The sequence below is a fragment of the Danio aesculapii genome, chromosome 24, assembly GCF_903798145.1.
Source record: "Danio aesculapii chromosome 24, fDanAes4.1, whole genome shotgun sequence".
NCBI lineage: Eukaryota > Metazoa > Chordata > Actinopteri > Cypriniformes > Danionidae > Danio > Danio aesculapii.
Window position 1 is genome coordinate 39,960,747 of NC_079458.1, and position 27,762 is coordinate 39,988,508.

Genomic DNA, 27,762 nt, shown 5'->3' on the forward strand with positions numbered 1-27,762 from the left:
TAACATGCTAATTCATACTAGAAACATGCTAACAAAATGCTAATTCATGCTAAAATGATTTCATGAATTCATGTTAAAATGAGTAACCCCCCAAAACCAAACCAATCAGCATGTCTACCATCTACTGTTCACTTAAAGAGCAAATTGTGGTCAAGCTATGGCACATTTACTATTTACATAGCTGACTTTGAAAGAAGGCAGGCTCATTTTTTTATAGACAATAATAATCTTGTGCATGTTAATCCTTTAATTTTTTTCAGATTTGTGTGCTGCTGTGCATCCCGGTGTGTGTAACAAGCAACGTTTATATGCTCGTTTTGTACCTGTTTATCACTAACTTGCACTTTAAATAACAAAAAAAGATCAGTATATTATAGTCTTATTTAGAAGGCTCTGCAACTCTCACGTGGTCACCCACTGAAGCTAAGCAGGGCTGCGCCCGATCAGTATCTGGATGGGAGACCACATGGGAAAACTAGGTTGCTACCAGAAGTGGTGTTAGTGAGCCCAGCAGGGGCACTCAACCTGCAGTCTGTGGTGGTCCTAATGCCCCAGTATATTGATGGGGACTTTATACTGCTCAGTGAGCACTGTCTTTCGAATGAGACGTTAAACCGAGGTCCCGTCTTTCTGTGGTCGTTTAAAATTCCAGGATGTCCTTTGAATAAGAGTAGGGGTATAACCCCGGCATCCTGGCCAAATTTGCCCACTGGCCTCTGTCCACCATGGCCTCCTAACCATCCCAATATCATAATTGGCTTCATTAATCTGCCTGTGGTGTGCGGTGTGGCACAATATGGCTGCAGTAGCGCCATCCAGGTGGATGCTGCACACTGGTGGTGGATGGGGAGATTCCCCCCGAAAATGCGCTTTGAGTGTCCAGAAATGTGTAAGATTTCAGTCTTGAAGATTCAAAGGGATACAGAAGTTCACCAAATAAACTATGTAATCATTTACCTTTTCTCCATTTCTTCCAAACATGTCTTGGTAGCTTTCATCCGTTTAGCAGAAACATGGATATTTTGAAGAATTTTGGAAACTGGTAGCCAAGGACTCCCCAAAGATATTTTTTTCTATTACATCAAGTCAATCACTACCTGTTTTCAGTATACCGCAGGTGCATTGATATTACACAGCACCTTAAATAGTCCCCAACTAGGTAACAGTGCTGCGTAATATCATTGTGCTGCTGCAGCCATGGTACAACTGCAAAGTTCCTTGATTGTTGACCATAATGAGAGTATAGCTTCTAGACGTATCAGCCTAGAAAATAGCAAATTTTATTTTATCATCTTAGTAAATAGTGTAAGTATAAAAGAGAACTATCGATTCATTCATTCATTCATTTTTTTCTGCTTATCCGGGGCTGGGTCGCAGGGCAGCAGTCTTAGCAGAGAACCCCAGACTTCCTTCTTCCCAGAAACTTCCTCCAGCTCCTATAGGGGGATCCTGAGGCGTTCCCAGGTCAGCCGAGAGACATAGTCCCTCCAGTGTGTCCTGGGTCTTCCTCAAGGTGTCCTTCTGGTAGGACATGCCTGGAACACCTCCCTAGGTAGGCGCCCTGGAGGCATCCGAAACAGATGCCTGAGCCACCTCAGCTGACTTCTCTCGGTGTGGAGGAGCAACGGCTCTACTCCGAGTTCCTCCTGGGTCTATAAGGGTGCACCCTGCCACCCTGTGAAGGAAACTCATTTCGGCAGGTTTGTTTCAAAGGTCTTGTCCTTTCAGTCATGATCCAAAGCTCATGACCATAGGTGAGAATAGGAACATAGATTGACTGGTAAATTGAGAGCTTTGCCTTTTGGCTCAGCTCCTTCTTTACCACAACATTACTGCTGCCGTTCCATCCTTCACGTTCCATCCTTCCCTCACTCGTGAACAAAACCCCAAGATACTTGAACTCCTCCACCTGGGGTAAGGACTTTCCTCCAACCTGGAGATGGCAAGCCAGGTTTTTCCGGTGGAGCACCCTGGCCTCAGAGTTGGGAGGTGCTGATTCTCATCCTAGCCGTGTCAAAATTATTATAAATTATAGGATTTATTTTTAGCGATATGCCAATTATTCTAATCCGATTTAATGATTTATGTAAGCTAAGCTAAAACTGTTCCTGCCAGACCTGGAAATCAGCAGATTGCACTCAAAAAATGGTAAAACTCAACTGTTTAACTATCAGAGAGTTATTTATTAGCCTCTTTCCAGCCAGTAGTGTAGTGTTGCTTTAACAGTTAACCAAATCAGCACTCATCAGTGTTTAAATCCTATAGCTCAGTGCACGAGCTCTCAGATGTGCTTGAGTATTTAGTATTTGTGATGTTCCCTCAACGACATTAGCATCCTTTCCATTACAGTCACTCCGAAACATCTGAGATTGGCCTTTTGTGCCACAGATTCACCCCTTTGCACTTGTTTTATTGCTATTTTGGTGGATCCGGCAGGTGGATGAAAGCGGCGCAGCATCACCTTCCTCAAGCTGCTCTATTGATAGAGGTGCTTCCCCGCTTTTATGACAGAGATCTTAATAATTCAGCGACTCCTTCTACGCCTCTAGACTTCCCTCTGAGCTGGAATTTTAATTTGATCTCCCCAAAGTTTTTTCTTCCCATCATCCGAGGCACTTTCCTTTTAATTAGCTTCATTATTTTCTCATGAACGTTGTCTCTTTTTTTTTTATTTGTCCCTCCTGATGTGGAGTGGGAGCACAATTTAGAGTGCTAAAAATGGAGCAGAGAGTCAAGTTTGTGTGTTTTTTTGGGTTGGACTGCAAGGGCAGAGACTGGGGGAAGATGAGCCACTGCATCAGTCTAGTATACTCTGCCATTATTTTCAATTGACCTTACAGTACGGAGTTTATCTAGGGCATAACACTGAAATATTGCCACGTCTGTTCTTAAATAGTGACTTAAGAATATTTTTTTTACATTTAGATTAATGCATTAATGCTTTTATCCAAATGACTTGCATTGCTTAGGAAGTACACATTTTAACTCTTTCCCTGGGAATCAAACCTACAACCTTTAAATGACTATATTATGAAGACTGTCCATGAAAATTTGTGAAACTTGATCATTACTATTGCATATTTAAAAAGAGTGTGACTCACAGCAAGAAGGTCGTTGTTTCGAGTCTCGAGTGGGTCAGTTGGCGTTTCTGTGTGGAGTTTGCATGTTCTCCCCATGTTGGCGTAGGTTTCCTCCGTGTGCTCCGGTTTCCCCCACAGTCCAAAGACATGCTGTGAGTGAATTGAATAAACTAAATTGGCCTAAATTGGTGTATGAGTGTGTCTGTGAATTTGAGAGTGTATGGGTGTTTTCCAGTACTAGGTTGCGGCTGGAAGGGCACCTGCTGTGTAAAACATATGCCGGAATAGTTGGTGGTTCAAGCCAAAGGAAAATAAATGAATGAATGAATGAATGAATGAGTGAATATTACTGAAACACTGTCCATGAAACTTTATGAAACTTAACAATTACTACGGTATATTAGAAAAACTGTCCATGTAACTTTATGTACACTTTAATATGCTGGGTTGTATTAACACAATTTTAGGTCAAATATTGACAAACCCAACCTTTTTGCATTAAATTTAAATTATGTATTCTAATCCAGTTGGGTTTTTAATAAATGTTGGTTTTTGTCCAAATTTGACTCAACATTGGATTTATACAACATTTTTTGACACCACTTTTTAAAATCAAAGATAGATCATTTTATTATCATTTTTTAATTTTTATTAACTACATTTCATTAAAATTTTCACTTTTTGATGGTTTATTTAAATCCAAATTTGGTAAAATATTGAAAAACCCAAACACTGGGTTAAATTTGGGCCTGTTAATCAAATAAAAAAATAATAACCAAGCAGTTAGTTTTATCCATATTTTACCTAAAATTGAGTTGAAATAACCCATAATTTTTAAAGTATTCCAAAAAATTATTTTTATAATTCATTCATTTCCTTCAGCTTAGTCTCTATTTCAGAGGTCGCCACAGCGAAATGAACCACCAACTATTCCAACAAATGTTTTACACAGCGGATGCCCCTCCAATTGCAACCCAGTACTGGGAAACACCCATACACACTCATTCACACACACTCATACACTATGGCCAATTTAGTTTATTCAATTCTCCTATAGCGCAAGTGTTTGCACTGTGGAGGAAACCTGAGCACCTAGAGGAAACCCACGCTAGCACGAGGAAAAAATGCAAACTCCACACAGAAATGCCAACTGGCTCAGCCAGGACTCGAACCAGTGACCTTCTTCCTGTGAGGCGCAGTGCAACACCACTGAGCCACCGTGCCACCATAAAAAAACTTATTTTTAGAAGAATAAATTAAAACTTTTTCAAAAACCTTTTCATTAAAATCCATTTTGGACACTGTTAACATAGGGCTTCCTTTTGGCACAGTACATATTTAACTGGCATTTGTATTGAGGTACTTGGTTTGCCAAAGTAGTCCTGAGCCCATGTGGTTATATCGCTTCTAGATGAATGAGGATTCTTGATGCAGCGCCACCTCAGGGATCGGAGATCACGGTTGTTCAGCTTAAGCTTGCGCCCTTGTCCTTTACACACTGAAATTCCTTGAATCTTTTAATGATGTTCTGCACTGTTGAAGGTGAAATATCCAAATGTCTTCCTGTCTTTCTTTGAGTAACATTGTTTTTATACATATTAATAGTTTTCTCACATGTTTGTTGAAAAATAGTCTAATAGTTTTCAGCTTGTGTAGCATTAATAGGCTCGTTCAGCGTGATTGTTCTTCTCTTAGAAGTGAAGTGCTGCTCAGTCTGTGTTTATGTAACATTCAACCAAACATGACCTGGAGTCTCCTTCAGATCGCCCTCATCCATCCGCACGTCCGCTTCCCCTAGTGCCGAAAAAACAAGAGCTGCTCTCCGTAACCCTCCTTTTTTTGTCAGGTATGATTAGAAAATAAATTAGTTGTTGGATTAATACAGACAAGAGCTTGGTCTGCCGCGGGTCTGGATACCCAAGTCTGCGACTCTTAATGGAATGCAAATTGATTTCTTCAGTTCTTCTGCTGGAGAGAAACGCTGTCGTGGCTTTGATGAAACCAATGTCTTCTGGTTTCTTTCATAGTCTGCCTTCTCATCAGAGGCCATGAAAGTCAAAGCCAAATCCTCTTAGCAGGCAATCCTTGTGTTTACTAAGGTGTTTGTGAAGGTGGTATGGAAGTATGACGTTGATCCGCAGTCAATACATCTGCTCGCAAATGGCTGCATTTAGCATTTGACATTTAGATACAGCTGAAATCAGAATATTTGGTTGTCCTGAATTTTTTTCTACAATTTCTGTTTAACACGTTTAAACACAATAGTTTTAATAACTCATTTCTAATGACTGATTTCTTTTATCTTTGCCATGATGACAGCGCATAATATTTGACTAGATATTTTCAAGATGCTAGTATTCGGCTTAAAGTGACATTTAAAGGCTTAACTAGGTTAATTAGGCAAGTTAGGGTATTTAGGCAAGTTATTGTATAACAGTGGTTTGTTCTGTTAACAATCAAAGTCAAACATTGCTTAAAGGAGCAGTATGCAAGTTTGACACCCAGTGGTTGAACAAGGTATTGCACTCCTGGATCAAAACAAATGTGAGCGCAGGTTGCCAGATTGAGGACAGGGGAGAATGATTTAAACTGTGTTCTAAATAAAAGCAACGGCACTCGATAGAAGGATTATTTTTCATATTAAAAGGAGTTTTTGTCGTAACCAACACCTCGAATTGATATATTGGCTTCTATTTCTCACAGAAAACTGACAATGATCACCTCAGGTACACCTCATGTGCTTTATTTTAGCGTTAAATGTGAGTTTGAATGCCTTTTCACATGACATTTACTCCCATACTACTGAAAGCAGCAGCAGATAGTTCACCTCAGATCTGTAAAATAAAATAAAGCGTTTGAAATTGAACTTCAGAACTGTGACTCAGTGCAAACTAACACATATCAGTGATTCAGCATGTACATTCAATAATGTTAAAGAGGGTTAATATGTATTAATTAGATTATAAACCTCACCATTTCGTGAGTGAGTACATATTCTGTGCTTCTGAATGGCTGTATTTGAATTTCTGTCGTGTTCCTTCTGGTGCAAACAGCCAAATTGCTCATCACTGCAAATCTCCTCACATAGTGTGTTGTTAGGACACGGGGTTACAATTTAACCTGCTTACTTTACGTTTGTAATATTTATATTATTTGCTAATTAATAACCTTATGTGGAACTCTGAATCTGCGTCTCATTTCGGAGGCTACTACTGACCACCGGAGGTCGCGTTTTGGTCACGGATGCGTGCTTCCAGAGCCTTTATGAACAAATGAATGAAATACGCTGTTTTGCACCAAAGCATCCCGGGGTGCTGAAATATAATTGGTTAAACTGACATCGGGTGGGTTAAAATTACCAAAACAAGCCGTTTAGGCACGGAAAACACATTTTTAAAGCAGAATATCTGACTTCAGCATTGTTTTTCAGATAAACAAGAATGCTCACGTAGCATGTTTCTGAAATATCTGCAAGCATATGGTTTTTTTGTGCTTTAGAAGAGTCAAAAACATACATACAGCACCAGTACAGCTGAAATAAAACAAATGAGAAAAAAAATTATAGGAAATACTGTGAAAAATTCCTTGCCCTGTTAAAAATCATTTGGAAAATATTTGAAAAAGAAAAAATAATTCACAGGAGGGCGAATCATTAAGACTTCAACTGTATGTAAAGCTTGTCAATTTTTATTTGACAAAGATTATCTGCTAGTGGGTAAAATTACACATGGATTATATACCAAAAATGCTAATTTTGTACTCTACCTACTTGAACCAGAAGTTGCTGAGATTTTTATTTCAGTATGTTGATGCACTTCCAACTCAAATGGAACATTAAGTAGGGGGCGGAGCTTTCTTTTTGCGCGTCATTCTCTTTTGGCAAACTAACGGTAAAAGGGAAGTGGGTAAGGGATTTATATTGTGTCTGAAACCGTGAAACTGATTTTGATTGAAAAAGATAACCGAAACAAACGTTTTTCTCCCCAGTGGATTATTTAAATGCACAAATTGTTCACCTAAAGAATACAAATGTGTGCTAGCAAAATAGACATTGTAAATGACGATTTTACGCGGTCTTAAAAGGGGACCTATTATCCCCCATTTTACATGATGTAAGATAACTAATGTCCATAGAGTGTGTATATGACGTTCCGGCTCAAAATACAACACAGATAATCTTTTACTCATTGAAACTGACCCTTTTAGACAAATTGTAGCATTTTCGTGACTGTCGCTTTAAATTCAAATGAGATTATGCTCTTTTCAAAAGAGGGCGGAGCTACAAATGCCAGTGTGTCAGTATAGTGGCAGACACAAAAACAAGACTTGCATCATATCCTAATGAGGGAGAGATGGTCACTAGTGGGCGGGGCTTTTCCCCTCTGATGACACGTACAAAGGAAGAATGTCAATCAAAGTGTTTCTGCAAATCAAGTGTGATTACATTGTTACCACTAGAAAATCGTTTATATTCGCACATTGCTGCCACACAACTGTGTTTAAACCACTTATAAAAGTGATTTTTGCATAATAGGTCCCCTTTAAATGCTAAATTAATTTGGTAGTTGAGACTCTAACAGTACATTCAGAGATTTTCTGCAGAGGTTGTACTAAAATGCTGCTTTTGAACACAGGATTGTTCAGGAACAAGCATAGTAATTAAAATCCTCTATGCATATGTGTACTAGGTTTCGGAGAGAAAAGCCCTTTATGTTTTTCCCCTTGCTGAGCATACTTTGATTTGACTTTTTAGCAGTGTGAAGACTCATAATGGTGAAAACTTGTCCATTTGGTGAAGCGCTATATCTTTTTTCTTTCCACGGAAGTCACTTTGCTTGAGTGCTGGCAGTGTTGGCTTGGTTAAAATCATTAGCAGCCCATTGACTGGCTTCTCTGTCTGCTCGTCTCCAAGTTTCTGAGAGCTTTAACCAGTAGGGAGGGTCATGTTACACAATCTCTGGTTATCATGGGATTTTCTGTAGACCTGCTTTCAGAAATGGCTTCCATGAAGGAAACTGGAGATGTCCATTACTCCTGTCTTACACTTGACATGCAGCAAGTCTTTGCATCTATTGAGTTGATCTACTATATACAAGAGCTGGGCAGTATTTTATGATAACAATATGACATACACACATTTCTCGGTTTGTTTACTGTACTAATTAGGTAGGATTACTAGTTACTAACTGTTAAAATCACATTGTAAGAAATGTAATGTAGAGGTGGGCGATATGACCTAAAATTAATATCATGGTATTTTTCATCTTTTGAACGGTGACGGTATAATATCATGGTATTACTTTCAATAGCAAAACAATACACATCTCAAGGAAGAACGGACAAAAGAAAGTCTCACTTCTATCACTCTTTAAAAGTTTGGGTTTGGGTCATTGTAAATGCTCAGTCTCGTTATGAGCTGATCTTCATTTCTCTGTGTTGGTGGAATAAAGCAGGCGAGTCAGCCGCACCAATTTATAAGCAGACAGAGCAGGATTCTCATGATGACCACCAGCGCAATTCCGCTCTTTGTTATGAGCTGTAGTTTCAGTGTAAACTTAGTACAGGTGAGTTTCTTTGGCGATGATGTGTACAGTGTTAGATTTTATATTTAGCGGACATTTGCGCTGAACACGCGGTGAATGCAACGCATCGAGATTCAGGCACCTTCTCCGAAAACCCTCGATTGATCTCAGCTGGCGGATCAACATTTACCTCATGTCATGATCGCTGTCATCTGCGCCATTATTATTATTATAACTTTAGGTGAGGTTTGCAAACCTGTGCACCTTTCACTCTTCAGCCGTTTGCATTTCCTGCAGTAACAAAAGCTCCCTGTTATCTGACAGCGGGAAGCGTTGAGTGACTGACAGCTAATATGAACCAATGCAGCAGCAGGGTAGAGCGATTCAGCAAGTTTTTAGAGAAAATCAAATCAGATTGCACTACAACCATTATATTCAGACACACAAATGCTCCCAAATATATTATGAGGGCGCATAGATTACATTTCGGGCGCTCATGCGACCAAAATGGTTGCAATTTCGAGCCCTGTAGTATAAGGACATGTATTCAGACCAGAACTGAACGTTTGAAGAAAATTGAATGCCTTATTATTTAGAATTAGCTATTACTGATGTAAATGCAGCCGTTCAAGGCGCATAATTGATTTATTACGGTATTGACGGTATTAGAAAATCCATGTCGTGGCGCAATGTCACACAGGTGATGACTATGACACCGGTGTACCGCCCACCCCTAATGTAATGACAAAAATATTTTATGTTGCTTCAACTTGTGCTAATCAGGTTTCAACTAAATAGTTGTACAAAGGTTTAACCTAATGTTTGTGGTCAGTTTGATTAATAGAAGTTGAGATAAGGGTAACACTTTAGTTTAGGTCACAATTCATGGTACTAGCGAACCATTAACTAACACTACTAGCTTAATAAACTACTAATTTAAGTAGAAGTTGAGTTTAGGTTTGGGGTAGGATTAGGGATGGAGAATAAGCTCATACTTTATAATTACTAATGAATAGTTAATATCTTAGTAATAGGTAGTTAATAGGCCAGTAGTTGATAGCATGAATTGTGACCTAAAGTGTTATCAAGTTAAGTCAGCAAGAATGTTTTCTAGAGCGCAGGGTTATTGAATCAAATATTGATTTCTCTTAAAGGGAAAGTTTGATTTACTCCCACTACTGATGTCAATGGCTGCTATTGTTCAACTTTTTTCACAATATCTTGTTTTGTGTTCAAGAGAAAAAAGAAATGCATATGAGTTTACAACTTTGCGTCCCGGCTGGGTCAGTTGGCTTTTCTGTGTGGAGTTTGCATGTTCTCCCCATGTTGGCATCAACGGGCATCCGCTGTGTAAAACAACAATAATTGGCAGTTCATTCTGCTGTGATGATCCCAGATAAATAAGGAATGAAATCTAAGTTTAATCATTAATGTTATGTTGAATAAAAATGAATATAAGCATGTCTGAAAATTTTGGTTTAGTTTTTTTGGCTAATGACAATTTTATTTTTGTTTAAAATTAGGGAGAAATGTCATCAGTAGTTTACAGATGAAAGAAAAATATATTTTTTAAATAAATCTTAAAATCAAGAGAAACTCAAGTACTTAGTCAAGTAGTGTCTTGATTTTGTTGCAAATTACAAATATTTTAAATATATAGAACAATGCAGGTTACAGTTTTAAGCTGCGGCAAGTTTATTACACAGAGCCATCAGATAATTAATGTATGTGTAACTGAAACACTGGATTGCCTTCAATATGAATGAAAAAATCCTATTAATGTTCCAAAACTTTAATAAAAATGATGCAAAAATAATTTTATAAGCGGTTTAAACACAGTTTGACAGAATATAACCAGCTTCTAATGGCAAAAAAATTATACATTTTATTTTTATTAATCAGACTTCATAAAAGCAGTCTGCAGAAACACTTTGATTGACATTCTCCATTTGTATGTGTCATGAGTGGGGGAAAGCCCCGCCCATTAGTAACCATGTCATTAGCATATGATGTTAGTCTTGTTTTCGAATCTGCCACTATGCCGACACACAGGCATTTGTAGCTCCACCCTCTTTTGAAAAGAGCACAATCTCATTTGAATTTAAAGCGACAGTCACCAAAATGGCCCAATTAGGATCAAAGTCTTAAAGGGGCAGTTTCAAAGAGTTATAAAGTATTATCTGTGCGGTATTTTGAGCTGAAACTTCACATACACATATAAAATTACAGTGCAACTTTTTATTAACATAAGACAGCATTTTTCTTATTAATGTCGTGTTTTGACACTCATGTTGCACATATTGATGTAGCCTAAAACACCCAGTATATAGTGTTGTACAGAAATAAATCTGGTCTAATAAATCAATGAGCATTAGTTCTTATACAAACAAAATTTTCAGCTGATTTAATCAGATGTTACATCCCGACTCTTACACGCACTTATAAAAATTCTAAAAAATAAAGAGAACAAAGAGACAGCTAAAAACAAATACAAGATGCAAATACATGCAAATCTGTACTTGGACTGAATCATTATTTTTCAAACGGGTGGTCTGAGACCACTGAGGCCCCTAAACCAAATTCATTAAAATGAATTAGCGGCAGACGTAGCAGCAGAGTAATGTAAAAATAAAGCATATTCTTACCTCTGTGCAACAGACGCCGGCATGGTTTTAAAGCTGAGAACAGAAGAATCATGCTGTGTCTGTCTATGTCTCTTAAATTGCAGCATGTAGTCAGGCGGTGTCTTGGAAAACTGCTCCCAATTACTGGATGCAGAGGCAAAGGCCATGCTGAAACCCTGCTAAAAATGAGGCCCTGATATTACCGTGACAGAACCTGCAAGCCCGGACGACACCGAGAAACAGTGCTATCTGTCACCATGGCCTTTATCGTCTGTGTGTCTGCGCTATGAGGACGTCAAGCACACTTCTGCGCTTCTGTTGTGCCTTTTTTTCATGTTGTCTGCATAAATGATATGCTGAAAACATGCCTTAAAACTAACACAGGCTCATTGTGAAAACGTACCCCTGTCTACATTTCTGGAGAGCGCGAATTATGTAGGCAGAGATATGCGTGGCTGTATTTCGTCTTTAAAATGAACACTACAAGGCGGTATGACAGCACCAACGGCTTCCGTTTCTTTTCGCACTACCAGCTGACCTCTTAAATCCATGTGGACGGCTTTTCCGCTTTACCAGTTTGCCCAGTAGCTCGCAGCATACGTCGGTGTACTTGAGACACAGTGAGGAGTTGACCGTGACAACAGAGTTCAAGTTCTGCAAAGAACTGTTCCAGAAAGCAGGTAAAACAAAAACAAAAGGCAAAAAAAATTTAATAAACAAGTAAATAACAGGGTGAGAACGTGGTAATATCTAAAAACTTGGTAAAAGTAAAGTGAAGACTTTTCCTTTTCTGGATTGCTTTTAAAAACACTGTTGGTTGGCTTTAGGGAAGGAGCAGAGTGGGGCTATTGGTCAGTCGGTTGGTCAGTCATTCAGTCGACAGCAGCCTCTGGTGGATTTTAGGTTGCTGAAAGAGTAATTTCCTCCTTTGTTTTTTCGTACTTCACTCTCACGTTTGTCCATTTCTGAGAGAATTGGATGTCAGAAGCACATGCATGTTATTATCGTCAGCTCAAGAAGTTCGTTATTTCAAATATAGACACGCAGCGAGAGCACATGAAAAAGCTCACGCTTTAGACGGCCTTGCAAACAACAAGGGGCACAGAGTAGATTCTGCTCTTCTTGGTTTTATGGCTGTTCATCAAGAAGACGACAAGGTTTGTTTAAGCTTGAGTCGACCGTGGCTCATTCTTTTATGTATATATTATTAAAGTGTGATGTCTCTTAATCTGTAATGGCGCTTTCGTTGTTTTCATTCTCCTAGCTTGTCCACAAGTTGTGACGTATCTCTATAAACCAATAGCATTTAGCTGCGCATCTTACTCTGCCTTTTGGTACCCTTTTGTTGTGCTAGGCACCTTTCTGAAAGAGTACCCAAAAAGTGGTACGGTTCGCTTTTTGGTACTTTTTTGGTTCGCTTTTTGACAGTGGAAAATCATACCGTACTGTACCGTACTACTCAGGTCGTTAAAGGTGTAGTATGAAAATCTGTAACCCAGTGGTTGAACTAGGTATTGCACTCCTAGTTCAAAACACACGCAAGTTGCCAGATTGACGACATCAATAGCAGTGTGCCTGACTGTCGATCCTAAAGGCTGATTTAATGCTGATTTTAAACTGTGTTCTAAATAAAAGCAACAGCACGCGATTGAAGGCATATTTTACATATTAAAAGGAGTTTTTGTCCTAACCAACACCTGAAATTTAAATATTAGAAACAGCTTTTCAGACATCACAAGTTGAGGAAAGACATTTCCAGAGATGATTAGCAGGAGATTGCTGGAGATGTGGTGGGGGAGAGCGCGTGTACTTTAAGAGCGGGGGTTCAGGGAGTGCGACATATCTGAAGAGGGGTGCGCAAAGTATATGAGGACCGGTCTAGAGACGCGTGATTTCCGGGAGATTATCATTCCTTTGCAGGAGACTTGGAATGTCTGGCTTCTATTTCTCACAGGTGAACAACAGGATAAACTTTTATTGACTTTTATTTTAGTGAATTTATTGCCATACTACTGAAAGCAGCAGCAGATAGTTCACCTCAGATCTAAAAAAACTAAATAAACTGTTCGAATTGAAGTTCAGAACTGTGATTCAGTGCAAACCAACACATATCAGCGATTCAGCATCTACATTTATTAATATTAAAGAGGTTTAATATGGATGAATTAGATTATAAACCTTCCTGTTTTGTTGAAGTGCAGTAAGTGCAGTATTCTGTGCTTCTGAATGGCTGTATTGGCTGTATTTACAGCCCAATTGCTTATTACTGCAAATATCATAACGTAGCATGTTGTTAGGACACAGAGTTACAATATAACCTGCTCACCTACTGTCTACGCTCGTAATATTTATATTTTTTGCTAATTAATAACCACCTCGTGTGGAACTCTGAATCTGCATCTCATTTCAGAGTCTGCTCCTGTCCACTGGAGGCTGCATTTCGGTCAAGGACACATGATTTGAGAGCCTTCATGATCGAATGAATGAAATACGCATTTTTTTTCTATCAAGGCAAGTCGGGGTGTTGAAATATAATTGGTTAAACTGCCATTGGGCAGGTTAAAATGACCAAAACAAAGACAGACGTTCTTGCACGTAACACACATTTTTAAAGCAGAATATCTGACTTCAGCATTGTTTTTCAGATGAATAAGAATGCTCTTTTAGCATGTTTCGGAAATATCTGCAAACATATTACAGTATTTTTATACTTTAGAAAAGTCAAAAACATACATACAGCACCTTTAATGGGACAACTTAATTGTTTTATGTTCAATCCACTTAAATTTGTTAAAATGATTAAGTTAGTTTAATCGAATTGTATTGGGACAACATGGAGTTATGTGGAACCCAGCATTTTTCACAGTGTAATTCTCAGCCAGTGTCAAACGGATTCTGCTCATAAATTCGTTGAGCTTCAGTTCTGCTTCTGTCACTCACCATAGGTTTCATATATCTATCTTTTTCTTGCTTGCAGTTTGTCACACACGCACACACACCTCTTCGTTCGCAGCAAAGCCCATATGAGTAACTGCACCTGCCGACTCCCACACCAAATTTTGCCAGGCAATAAAACAGAGTCAGCTCCAATAAAAAGGAATTGTTGTGTGTGTTCGGATCACTGTTCTCCTTCTGTGGCCACTGAATTATTGAACATCTGTGTGTGTGTGTGTGTGTGTGTGTGAGTGTTCACTGGAAATGTCAGCTGTTCCTTTTACGAAATGAAGAGACTGAGGAAGCCATGCATAAACCATACACCTTGATGGAAAATAACATGCTGGCTCACATTGTCTTGTTTGATTCATCGAGTACAGAGCAGAATTATTAAAATATGTATTCTTTTTCAAATATTTCACAAGTGATGTTTAATGGAGCAAGGACATTTTCTCAGTATTTCCTATGTTTTTTCTTCTGGAGAAAGTCTTATTTGTTTTATTTCGGCTAGAATAAATGAGACCAAATTATAACAAAAAAATATTCAACACCCTTTAATTATATATAGTTACGTCCTACACAAGTGTAGGGGAAGTACAATGATCGCAACAATATTAATTTAAAGAGCGCCAAACTGGGACCAGTCACAACACAACAAAGAGTAAAGTTCTAAACATGTATTTACAAAAAAAATCCAAGTCACACACAATGTAGTGTTAAGGAAGCTCTAGCTTCAGGAGGGGAATAAAGCCAAAATAACAAACAAAAACAGGGTTCTGTCTGGGAGTAAAGCCTCTAAATAAGCTACAAGAAAATAATGATGAAAATTAACAACAAAACTACACTAAGGAGCTCATTGTGGACCTCAGGAAGGGGCGAACAGGCTCACATGATCCCATCCACATTAATGGGATGGCCGTTGAGCCTGTCTCATCCTTCAAGTTCCTGGGGACCCACATCTCTAAGGACCTTTCCTGGACCACCAACACCTCCAGCCTGGTCAAGAAGGCTCACCATATTTATATTTACCGGCCTATAAATATTGGTTAACAGCCTCCATCTTAAGTTATCGGTTATCGATATCGGCCAATAAATCCATACCAATGCATCCCTATTTTTTTTTTATATATAAATAAGTTCAGTCAGCATTACTAGAGGTATAACTTCAGTAACAGATAATGAACCCATTCCACATCCTAATGGACAGACATATTTGAAAAAATCTGAAGCTTGCAATGCTACAAAAGATTTTAAACTTTAATTAGTAAGTGCAATCCTTCCTTTTTTACAAGCAATCTATGAAATATTAGCAAACATATCAACGAATCTGAATAATAACATTGTAAATGTGGTTTTCATCTGTGTCTGGAGTGAAGTGATGCCATGCTGCTTTTCAGTGTAGTGGATTTTTTTCCAAATTGAGCCTTACTGCCATTTGATTGGATGACAATCGTCCACTTTAATGGACTGCAGGCTTTAAATTAGGTGTAATGCTCAGGAACCACATAAAACATGGGCTGAAATGTGATGTCCATTATGATAGACACAGGGTCCACAAGGGTTAAAGCTATTTTAAGGGTTAATATTATTAACCCCCTTAAGCAACATTTTGTTTTCCAGTTGTCTTCAGAACAAACCACTGTTATACAATGACTTGCATAATTACACCTATTGTCTAATTAACCTAGTTAAGCCTTTACTTGCTCTTCAATCTAAACACTAGTAAATATCAAGTCAAATATTATGTGCTGTCATCATAGCAAAGATAAAAGAAATGAGTTATTAAAACTATCATGATTAGAAATGTGTTGAAAAAAAACTCTGCATTAAACAGAACTTGTAAACAGAATATAAAATAATTGAAATTTAACAGGAGGGATAATAATTCTGTATTTAACTTGCCCTTTTTGGCAGCTCTGGTTAGTTTTGCTGGTCCATTCAGTGCAGATAGTTAAAAATAGAAGCGCTACTTACTTCGGTTTTCATAATAATGGAGCTTGTCTGGTAACAAGCTACATTTTCCGACAAGTAGCGACATAGCTTGACACATTCTGTGCCATATTGGATTGTATTGTGCCTGAGAGAAATTCTTCTCCAATATCTTCTCTCTAGTGTGAAACTTTTGAGAAAGGTGATTCGTTTTAGATGATGGTTACTATTGGATTGTTCGTTCGGATTAAATGGTTTAAAAATGACTTTGTTCCTTTGCAGGACACAAGCAGAAATCCTTACACTGCATTTTGCATTTTATTTTATTGTGAAATATTCCGTTAAATTAACACAGAGCTACAGTACCTGACAAAAGTCTTGTCGTTGATCCCAGTTGTAAGAGCAACAAATAATAAGTTGACTTCTAGTTGATCATTTGGAAAAGTGGCAGAAGGTGGATTTTTCTGATGAATCATCTGTTGAACTGCATCCCAATCATCACAAATACTGCAGAAGACCTACTGGAACCCACATGGACTCTATGGATTCTCATAGAAACCAGTCGAGTTTGGTGAAGGAAAAATCATGGTTTGGAGTTACTTTCAGTATGGGGGTGTGCGAGAGATCTGCAGAGTGGATGGCAACATCGACAGCCTGAGGCATCAAGACATTTTGTGCTGCCCATTACATTACAAACCACAGGAGAGGGCAAATTCTCCAGCAGGATAGCGCTCCTTCTCATACTTCAGCCTCCACATCAAAGCTCCTGAAAGCAAAGAAGGTCAAGGTGCTGCAGGATTGGCCAGCCCAGTCACCAGACATAAATATTATTGAGCATGTCTGGGGTAAGATGAAGGAGGAGGCATTGAAGATGAATCCAAAGAACTCTGGGAGTCCTGCAAGAACACTTTCTTTGCCATTCCAGATGACTTTATTAATCAGTGATTTGAGTCATTGCAGAGATGTATGGATGCAGTCCTCCAAGCTCATGATGGAGTCAGACACAATATTCATTCTGTTTCCACTGCAGCATGACTTTATTTTCTATACTGGACATTATTTCTGTTCAGTGACAAGACTTTTGTCTAAGCAAAGTCAGACCGTACTGTCCTAATTAAATAATTAAAAATCAAGCCATGATCATATTTTATTTTGGTAAATAAGCGTAATCTAGAGGCCTTTGCCTTTCATATAAGCCACTTTTGATACCAAATGATTAACTAGAAGTCAAATTAATATTTGCTGTTCTTAATACTTGGATAGGCGACAAGACTTTTGCCAGGTTTTGTTAATGGGGGAAATATATTTTTAGTTCCTCTGAATTCACTGCACCTTAAAGGCCTACAATGCCTACAAATTACCTTGACGTCAAAATGACATCAATTTGACATAAAAAAACATGTCAAAAATCGATTACAGATGTTTTTGATGCCAATGTTAGATGTCAAATTAATGTCGTTTTGACGTTAAGGTAATTTACATGCATTGTAGGAACACAAAATCAGTATATATTAGGACTTTCAGATCAATAAAGCTTTTTTATATTAGAATACTTTTTGTGTCGTTACTTTGGTGGTCAAAGAAGCATCAATGAGTGGATGTCAAATGGACATTGAGGTTTGGACATTTTTCGACGTGCTTTTTGACATGTTGAAGAAGAAATTATTTACTAAACCTATATGAAGACACATTTAATTGGCTGAGTGGAGGGCCCTACGTATCTGCCATTATATATCTTTGAAAACAGGTGATGGGTTAAGGCAAAGGGGTCATAAAAGAGCATGAGAGAGGACTTGGGGATGCATTGAGAACCAACTGTGTCAGAAAGGCATGAAATGTTTACAACACATGTTGAAACTGTCATGTATATTTGAAAAGACACACACTGTATGGGAGAGAAGAGTCCAGTTTAGATGTTTGAAACATAGATACTAGTCATGATTACCAAATGTGAACTGTATGTGGAAAAACAGTGATGATTATATTAGATCTGTACATTATAAGAGCCAACAAGAAGAGGGGTCTTTAAATAGGGGTCGTAAAAGAGTAGGAGCTGGGAGAGGCCTGTTGAACCAGTAAACAGCTGTGAAAACACAAAGGTGAGGGGAGGAAGCAAGGATAAAGGGGATAGCAAATTTGAGGGACACTGGATTTGTCCTGGGGAGAGACTGAGATGGGTCTGCTCCAGGCTGTCTCTGATTTTTTGGGAAATATTCAAATAAAGTATATTCTTCTGATATTCGTAACCCCAGTCTGGGCTTGATTCAGTAAGAGGAAAGCCAGAAACCACAACAATGTGTTTTTTGGTCGTTTTAACATCAAGATGCCTGCTATCTATTAATATCAACATGTTTCGTTAGTGCTAATTTGCAAAGCTACATTGTAAGCAAATATTGTCAATGCTGATGTGAGAGAAAAAAGGAAACAATTGTAAAAATGAGACTTCAGTTTTTGGATGTAAATAACTTTATCTAATAATCTGCCTTGCCTGTTTGGTCTGTGTGAAAGTCTTCATGTCCCAGTGATCATCTCAAATCATCTTGTGTGTGTGTGTGTTTCAGGCTGGTAGACAGTGTGTGTGTGCACGCCAGCCGACGGCTCCACGACTTAGCAAAAAATGCGTTTTTCACAGAAAGCCGTCACGTTTCACAGATATATTCATAGCTGTCTATTTTTACTGCTGTCTATTTATGTGGCGGATTTTTCAGTCGTTCCTGGGTTCACGTTAATTGCTCTCGCTTTACCTCTTCTTCGTTCACACTTGCTGCGGTTTGATTAATTATCTCTTCTAACACAGCTCCAGGTTTGATGGTTCCTGTGTGTGTCAGTCCGTTACAGATGAGCTTCTCCGGGGATCACACTCATCTGACGGTTATTTATAGCCTCTTCAACATCAGGATGTGTTTTACTGAGAGGGGCTTTATCAATACTGACACACAGAGGAGAATGTGCTTTAACATTTGACTTGTTTAAAGTGTTTCATTTTATTTTAATTGGGTTGATTTTAAAATAAATTTTACCTTAAAGGGGTTCTGTTATGCCCCTTTTTACAAGATGTAAAATAAGTATCTGATGTGTATCTCTAGAGTGTGTATGTGATGTTTCAGCTCAAAATCCCACACAGATAATGTTTTCTAACTCTCTGAAACTGACCCATTTAGGCTTTGATTCTAATTGGGGCAATTTGGTGACTGTCGCTTTAAATTCAAATGAGATTGTGCTCTTTTAAAAATAGGGCGGAGCTACAAACGCCTATGTGTCAGCATAGTGGCAGATTAAAAAACAAGGCTAACATCATATGCTAATGAGGGAGAGATGGTCACTATATATAAATATATATTGTTTTCAGATTATAACAAAACATTCAAATTAGGTATATACCTTAAATAAACTGAGCATTATTAATTATTTATTATTTGCAGCTTTTAATTTCACAAATCCACCAGAGGCTGTTTTGTACACTTTTTATGACCTCAAATTTCTCTCGCAAATTCCATTCACGCCTGCTGTTCTCACGTAAATCCACCAGAGGCCACTGTCGACTGACTGACTGACTGACCAATTGACTAACCGACAATTCCCCCACACACCCTCTTCCCTAACCCCAACAGACAGTGTTTTCAAAATGCAATCCAGAATAATCCTTGCGGCCGCCTGATTTTTACCACGCTTTTAGATTTTACCATGTTCTCACCCTGTTGTTTACTTGTATATGTTATTTTTTGCCTGTTGTTTTACCTGCTTTCTGGAATCATTCTTTGCCGGACTTGAACCCCGTTGTCATGGTCAACTTCTCTCTGCGTCTCAAATCCACCAATGCACGCGGTGAGGCACTGGGTGAACTGGTAACTGTGGAAAAGCCGTCCATACGGAAGTAAGCGGTCAGCTATAGCATGAAAAGAAACAGAAGCTGTGGTCAGTGTCATACCACCCTGTAGCGTTCATTTTAAACACGAAATACATCCTTACGTAGCTCTGAGTACATAATTCACGCTCTCCAGAAATGTAGACAGGGGTACGTTTTCTCAATGAGCCTGTATTGCTCTCAACCCTTATATTGTCACCTTTTCTACAGGTGGAACTTTTTTCAGGACATTTTTAATGCTTATTGATTGATTGATTGATTGATTGATTGATTGATTGACTGATTTATTGATTGATTGATTGATTGTCCAAACCTGATCCTGACAAATTGTATATCACATGCATGTACCATATCTGAAGTGTAAAGTAGGGTGACTTTTTGACCCTAAAAGTGCTTATTGCACTAAAAAGCAATGCATTGTTTATATATAAGTTGTTCATAAAAGAAAGTTAAGATGCTGCCAGAACATTAATAATGTATATTATTTTTATCCACTACTGTATGTATTAAAGTGGTGTACAAAATAACAAAAAAGCAGTTCCTAACCCCCACACTACTCGTTCTTTCTTTTTTCTTTGTCTTAGTCCCTTTATTCATCAGGGGTCGCCACAGCGGAATGAACCGCCAACTTATCAAGCTTAAGTTTTACACAGTGAATGCCCTTCCAGCTGCAACCCAGTACTGGGAAACACCCATACACACTCAGTCACACACATACACTACTGCCAATTTAGCTTACCCAATTCACCTATAGCTCATGTGTTTGGACTGTGGGGGAAACCGGAGCACCCCAAGGAAACCAAAGCCAACACGGGGAGAACATGCAAATTCCAAATTCCAGGGCTCGAACCAGCGACCTTCTTGCTGTGAGGCAACAGTGCTAACCACTGAGACACTCATCACAATTGAGTTTTTTTACACACAGTAACACTATATTTCAACATTTGTTTTCCTCATACAGTCTACTGGAAACTAGAAATCTGCCAGTTTAGGTTTAGCTCAATTTGAGTTCAAGTAATTTCTATCAGGTACAATGAACTTTCATTGATATTCGAGTGAAAGAACTCATTACATTTAATTACTTGAACTGTTCGATTTCACAGTGTGGAGAGTGTTTATTAGTTCTTTGAATACTAAGTTACCCTGCGGGCACATTGACGGCAAAACGACATAAAAAGTCCCAGCAGCGTTAATAATGTATATTTGAGCCAGAGAAAACGTGTGAGAATGGAACAACAGCTAAAAGGTACTGATGAGCTGTAATGCTGCTGTAATTATTCTCTTATGCTAAATTTAGAATTGGTCGGACACTTGTATACAATAAAGGTACATTAAATTATTGCATATGGGGGTGTGGAAAAAATAGAGATTTTCTGGAAAGAAGTGAAAGGGATCATAGAGAAGATCATTTGTGTTAATATTCCACTTAACTTTTTTTCACTGTCACAAGATATATATATATATTTTTTTTTTTATTCCATTTATAACCTCAAGAAATTAAGATTAAAAAGACTGAATACAGTGCTGTCACGTACAGGCGGTGACAACTGAGATGAGGATTCACGTGTAGTTTTATTAAAGAGTAATCGTACAGGCAATGGTCAAAAACAGGGACAAACAGAAACATGTAGGTAATCCAGTGCGTAGTCAAAACAGGCGAATGGTCAGGACAGGCGTAGAGACAACAGAAACAATAAACTAAGCAAAGGAGTCAAAACACGGCAAGACAAACAAGGAAAAATGCGTTGTAGTGCTACGCAGGGTAAACAAGACTCAAACAAGAGGTCTCTTTATAGTCCAGTTAATGATTCAATGATGAGCTTCAGCTGTGTGTCTGTGTGTGTGTCATCATTGGTGATCCAGTGCAGGTGTGTGTGTTAGGTGCATGATGGGAGTTGTAGTTCATATCGGTGGCTGAATAAAGTTCTCCAGCAGTCTGCAACTGCTTGGTTGCTGGTGATAATAACAGGTGACCCGAGAGAGTTTAATGTGCTGCAATTTAACAAGACACGTGCAGTTACAAGAAACGCCAGCAAATGTGCTGCATTTTCACACAACGCAAACACACTTTTAAAAAAACACCTGCATTTTCTCACAACACAATCATATAGCACGGAACAATTCAATTCAATTCATCTTTATTTCTCTAGCGCTTTTACAATGTAGATTGTGTCAAAGCAGCTTAACATAGAAGTTCTAGTGAATTGAAACTGTGTCAGTCCCGTTTTCAGAGTCGAAGTTCAGTTCAGTTAGTTCAGTTCAGTGTGGTTTAATTTTCACTGCTAAAAGTCCTAACACTGAAGAGCGAATTCATCCATTCGCAGCTCCACAAGTCACAAACCAAGCAAGCCAGTTGCCAATTCACCAATTGACGAAAGTGAAAGATAAAAACCTCAAGAGAAACCAGGCTCAGTTGGGCACGACCATTTCTCTTCTGGCCAACACAACACAACAAACAAAATGTGAATGTTTCAAGGGGACCCTAAAACGTGACGGACCAGGCTATTTAAGTTATGGTTATTTAGACTAATAAAATACAAAAGACAAGCGAATCAGGATGTTCAAATAAACAAACAAAAAACAAAACTCACCTTGCAAACATCACCTACAACTTCACTGAGCAATAGTCACGGTACAGCGGCATCCGTCATGTTTTTGAGTCTTCTTGAAACATTTTCGTTGTGTTCCGATGGTTTTGCAGAGCGTTTTATTAATTTGTTTACGTTGTGTGGAAATGCAGCACGTTTTTTTTGTGTTTGTGTTTGCGTTGTCAAGATTTGCAGATCGTGTGCTGTCAAACGGAGCTTTTCTCACTTTGCTGCCTTAAATTAGTTTTCTTAAATTGAAGCACATTATTTCTTGGCCACCATAGAATGTGTATTTATAAATTTTTATGTATTCTTCAAGCTAAATGAATTATTTCTTTCAATTGGAAATTGCGCACACCAAATATAGGTTGTTGGCCTTTCAGATTGTTCCTACAATGTGGTGGAAATGGAAATGTGTTGACTGATGATTAAGAAGAGTTTTTTTTTTTTTTTTACTTTTGTATTATCTGAGTGTGGCGGCATGGTGGCTCAGTGGTTAGCACTTTCGCCTCACAGCAAGAAGGTCACTGATTTGAGTCCTGGCTAGGCCAGTTCGCATTTCTGTGTGGAATTTTCATGTTCTTCCCGTGTTGGCGTGGGTTTCCGCTGGGTGCTCCGGATTCTCCCACAGTCCAAAGACATGCGCTATGGGGAATTGGATGAACTAAATAGGCCATTGACATTAAATGTATAGGTGTTTCCCAATACTATGTTGAGGCATGATTTTCAAAGTAGTGGCGTCACAGATGTGCATGACTGTCTGGGGTAGCATTCTGTTGATGCTGTGTTCACACTGCATGATCAATCGGCGACAGGGGGTTTACATGACTTTACAATACTAAGAATTGGCAACAACTTTGTCTCGCTCTACAAACTACGTCACGAGTTCACATAGCACAGTATATATTTTGTTATTAACTATATAATGACGAAGAAGCCTTTAGTGGAGTAGAAAATGTACTAATTTTACTCACCTGGGTTTTAAAGGAAATTAGCAATTTCCTCTCAACTTTACTCTGTTTTGACCTGGTTGTGGTATTGTTCAGATAACATGTCAAACAGACACGGGTGCTCCTGACAAATTTACACTAGATTTATCTCCATTTCCTGGGTCCAAATAGACAGAAAAGAAGCCTTTTTACCCTCCTGGTACCCATACTAGTAGATGCTGCTCTCTCATTGGCTGTAGGTGATCCCGGATGTTATTTACAGTCAGAACACATTTCACACAGCATGATCTTGAATCGACAGCTCCAGATATTCAGCATGCCTAATATCTCACGGGTGTCAGCGACTGATCGGCGATTCTCTCAGATCACGTCTTTGATAGTTCACACTGAGTGATTGTTACTCGCGTGCACGAGCACCGATTTGCCTGTGATTTCAGACATTTGTTGGCCATTTCTCAAAACCTGTCAAAATCGGGGCTAAAATCATGCAGACTGAACTCGCCGTTAGGTAATGAATGAATTATCTGAGTGTAAAGTTAACTCATTAAAGATATATTTTTGAAAAAGTTTGAGTTGTTGCATAGTAAATAATGATTGCTCGAAAGCCTCCACAGCTCTGAGTTTCATCAAAAGCGCTAAGCAACTTCAAGCTGTTGGCTTCTTAGGGTGCTTTTCTGATGCGTTATTATGTCAGTTTACTTCCCTGCCGACTGCAAATCCAATATCAGCAAAGTGAATCCGATGCATCTTCGCAACTCCCCGATGGTTTGCTCTGGAATCCCAACAGCTGCTTTTTCTGCAGTTGCCTGTCAGCCATTTTGTTTCACTTGGTTGCTCCATAAAGAGTCCAAAACCTTGGCTTTTTTTCCCTCCCTCAGTCGTCTGCAGTCTTGCTTACATACAGCAGGCACAATAAAGCGGGAATCATGCTTGACTTTGGTCTTCTCCCCGGAGAGAGCTGTGTAAGTGAAAACTTTGTAGTTTCTGGTTCTTTGTTAATCCAGCTGTTCCCCTGAGAGCGGCAGAACTGCGTGTGTTTGAGAGTTTGTTGACTGGCAGCTCCATCAGCCAGTTTGATCTCTGCATTAGTTTGACCTCGCAAACACTGTTGCGTAACGAAATATCTGCACTGCAACAACTAAACTTACTTTAATGGCAGCCAGACGGGAAGATGCGTTCGTCAAGCCTTTCCAGACCAGTTTGACTTTATTTCTTCAGTGGGAATAAAAAAAAAAAATGTGAATCACTTTTTCAGTAGCGCTGAAATCCCAGAAATAAGGGCTGTTTCTCAATATGCGTTCTTGTCTGTACTTGCGTGAAATGTCATCAACCGTCGCTGAAGTACTATTCCAATACAAAGTTCACATCTTGCCAAGTACAGATAAAATTCCCGCATGTGTACTTGCTCTGCCCCTTTTGCCAAGGATGCATAGAGAGGTGACTTGTGCGAACTTGCGAATCACAGGTATCCCAGAATGCAGTATTGCAGCGTAACCAGTGAAAGCTAATGGCGAAGGAGAAAACCCACACGGTTTTAAAAATACTCCTCCGTTGTGTCACGAAATAAAGTTTCAAGAGTTTTTCAGGCGAGAATGTAGTTGTTTTGAACTCGAATCGGCAGTTTGTTTATAAAGATAGCACGTCTTTGACGATGTGCCGCAGCCTATGCGGACTCTGACCACCAGTCTGTTAGCGGGAGCTCCGCCATTACCTCCCCCGCCGAGAGCAGCTTTACATCGGCCATCACGGATGTACCGCTAGATCTCATCTCTCCATAGTTAAAACATGATATTTAATACATCTTGTGCATATCTAACGGACAGTCTTTGGTCTTTTAAACCGTTTATTTGTTCTCAGGTGTATTATTTTGGCAGTGTTATTTTGTTTTATAATTGTCTTTAATTATGTTGTACACTGTTTGTCTTTGTTTACCAAATTGCTTAACGTTATCTTTATTTCCTATTATTCACGTCTTGTACTTTATACTTGTATAATGTCCATTGTAGTTTATTAAATCTGATAATCAAAGACACGGGTCTGCGTATAAGACATTTCACTTCTTATTTATAGTTATTCACGTTTATATTTTCCTAAATCAAAAATATAGATTTATAGTAATAATATAATATTAATTATTAGGCTGTGATTTATATAAGTAAATCATTTTATTGTTGATGTACAGTGAAACCGATGAATCCATGGTGAGATTAGTGACGTTATAAAGTACACTGCCGTTCCATTTGTATAAGTACCCGACTTGTGTCCTTGCGTCCTCTGTAGTTCGTACTTCCAAGTCTGAATGTTTGGGTTAGTCCATATTTTACCCAGTTTGCACTCTAAAAATGCTGGGTTATTTCAACCCAATTTTGTATGTAAAACAGACTAAAACAACTGCTGGGTTTATTTTTATAATTAAATGAATAGAACCAAATTTAAGGCCAAGTTTTGGTTTAGTCTATTTTTTGCCCAATTTGCACTCTACAAAAAATGCTTGGTTATATCAACCCAATTCTAGGTGTAATACTGACTAATTCAACTGCTGGGTTAATTTTTTTAAATTAAATTAAAAGGACCAAATTCAACGCAATGTTTGGCTTAGTCTGTATTTTACTCAATTTGCTCTCTAAAAATGCTGGGTTTTGTCATCCCAATTCTGGGTGTAATAGGGACTTACTTAAATGCTGGATTATTGTTTAAATTAAATGAATAGGACCAAATTTAACCCAATGTTTGGGTTAGTCCATTTTATACCCAATTTGCACTCAAAAATGCTGGGTTATTTCAAACCAAATTGTGGGTGTAATATGAACTAACCCAAATGCTGTTTTTTTTTATATATATAAATTAATAGGACAAAATTTAACCCAATATTTGGGTTAGTCCATATTCTACCCACTTTGCACTATAAAAAATTCTAGGTTATTTCAGCCCAATTCTGGGTGTAATACTGACTAAACCAACTGCTGGGTTGATTTATTTTATTTTTTTATTAAATTAACAGGCCAAATTTAACCCAATGTTTGGCTTTGTCAGTATTTACCCAATTTGCATTCTAAAAAATGGCAAATTATTTCAACTCAATTCTTGGTGTAATAGGCACCCAAATGCTGAGTTAATTTTGTCAATGAAATTAATAGGTTGAAATTTAACCCAATGTTTGGGTTAGTCTATATTTTACACTGTTTGAATTTAAACAACCCAGCATTTCTTAGAGTGTGGGTTTAAACAACTTCTTAGAGTGCACAATCAGAAGTAAAGCCTTGAAAAAGGATGATCTTCAGCATTTTCATAATATCTTTCTCTTTTTCTGCTCTGCTTAGGACGAAGAAAGTGAGCCACTGTTACCGTCTTGTGTATCGTCACATGGAAAGGACTCTGACTCAAGAAGAAGTGAGCATCCTCCACACAGCCATCCAGACAGCGGTGGAGAAAGAGCTGGGCGTGCAGGGCAGATTCTGATGCTCTTACACACATCAGCGTCACCAGGTTTCTCTAACTAATTAAATGTGGAAACTCTTCAACTGCACTCAGCTGGAGACTCCACCTGTAGTTTCTTAAAGGAACACTGCATAACACTTCAATAACTACAAATAGTCGTGTTATTTAGTCCTCATCTTGTGCTTTAAAACTCGTAAGGGAGTGTATTTTAATCTACAACTTCACTAAAGTGATAGTCAGTCTAGGCTACAGTTCAAATCTTTTCAGTCTCAGTGAAGCACAAATGAATATATTTTTGTAGACAGTTGATGGAGACCCTTGACTTTGTATGAGCTAATGTGAGTTTTGCGTCACTGAGATAATGTTGCACTCTTTAAAAAAAGCTGCATATAGAGTGTATACAATGTTAAAAAAAATATAAATGCTGGGTTGTCGTATAACCCAACAGTTGGGTTAAAAGTTGCACTTAAATGTAATTTTTAACATTAATACATAATAATTTTAACATTCATTTTAACATAGGTTTCTTATTTGTCCCAACGTTTAGTTATGACAACCCAACATTTTTTTCTAGATAAACAGTCTAAAAAATTCTGAGTTAATGTAACCCTATATTGGGTAAAATATGGATAAAAAATGCAAATGTTGGGTCATCGTAACTCAACATTGGGTCAAATATCTACAAAAAATACTAGGTTGTTGTAACCCAATGTTGGGTCATATATGAACAAACCCAACAGTTGAGTTAAAAAGTGTAACTTAAATATTAACATTTCTTTTTCAGTAAAACCAAAATTGGGTTTCTTAATTGACCCAAAGTTGGGTTATGACA

At 38.3% G+C, this 27,762-nt stretch overlaps 1 protein-coding gene across 1 annotated transcript in view; it reads left to right on the top strand.

The window, feature by feature from the left end:
- fars2 (phenylalanyl-tRNA synthetase 2, mitochondrial) overlaps window positions 1–27,412 on the top strand; it is a 229,519-nt gene extending 202,107 nt beyond the window's left edge. The window contains exon 7 of the mRNA XM_056450881.1: window positions 26,813–27,412. Within this exon, the coding sequence (XP_056306856.1) occupies window positions 26,813–26,951 (139 nt within the window). The 3' untranslated portion in view covers window positions 26,952–27,412. The remainder of the gene's footprint in view (window positions 1–26,812) is intronic.
- The last annotated feature ends 350 nt before the right edge of the window (window positions 27,413–27,762 follow it).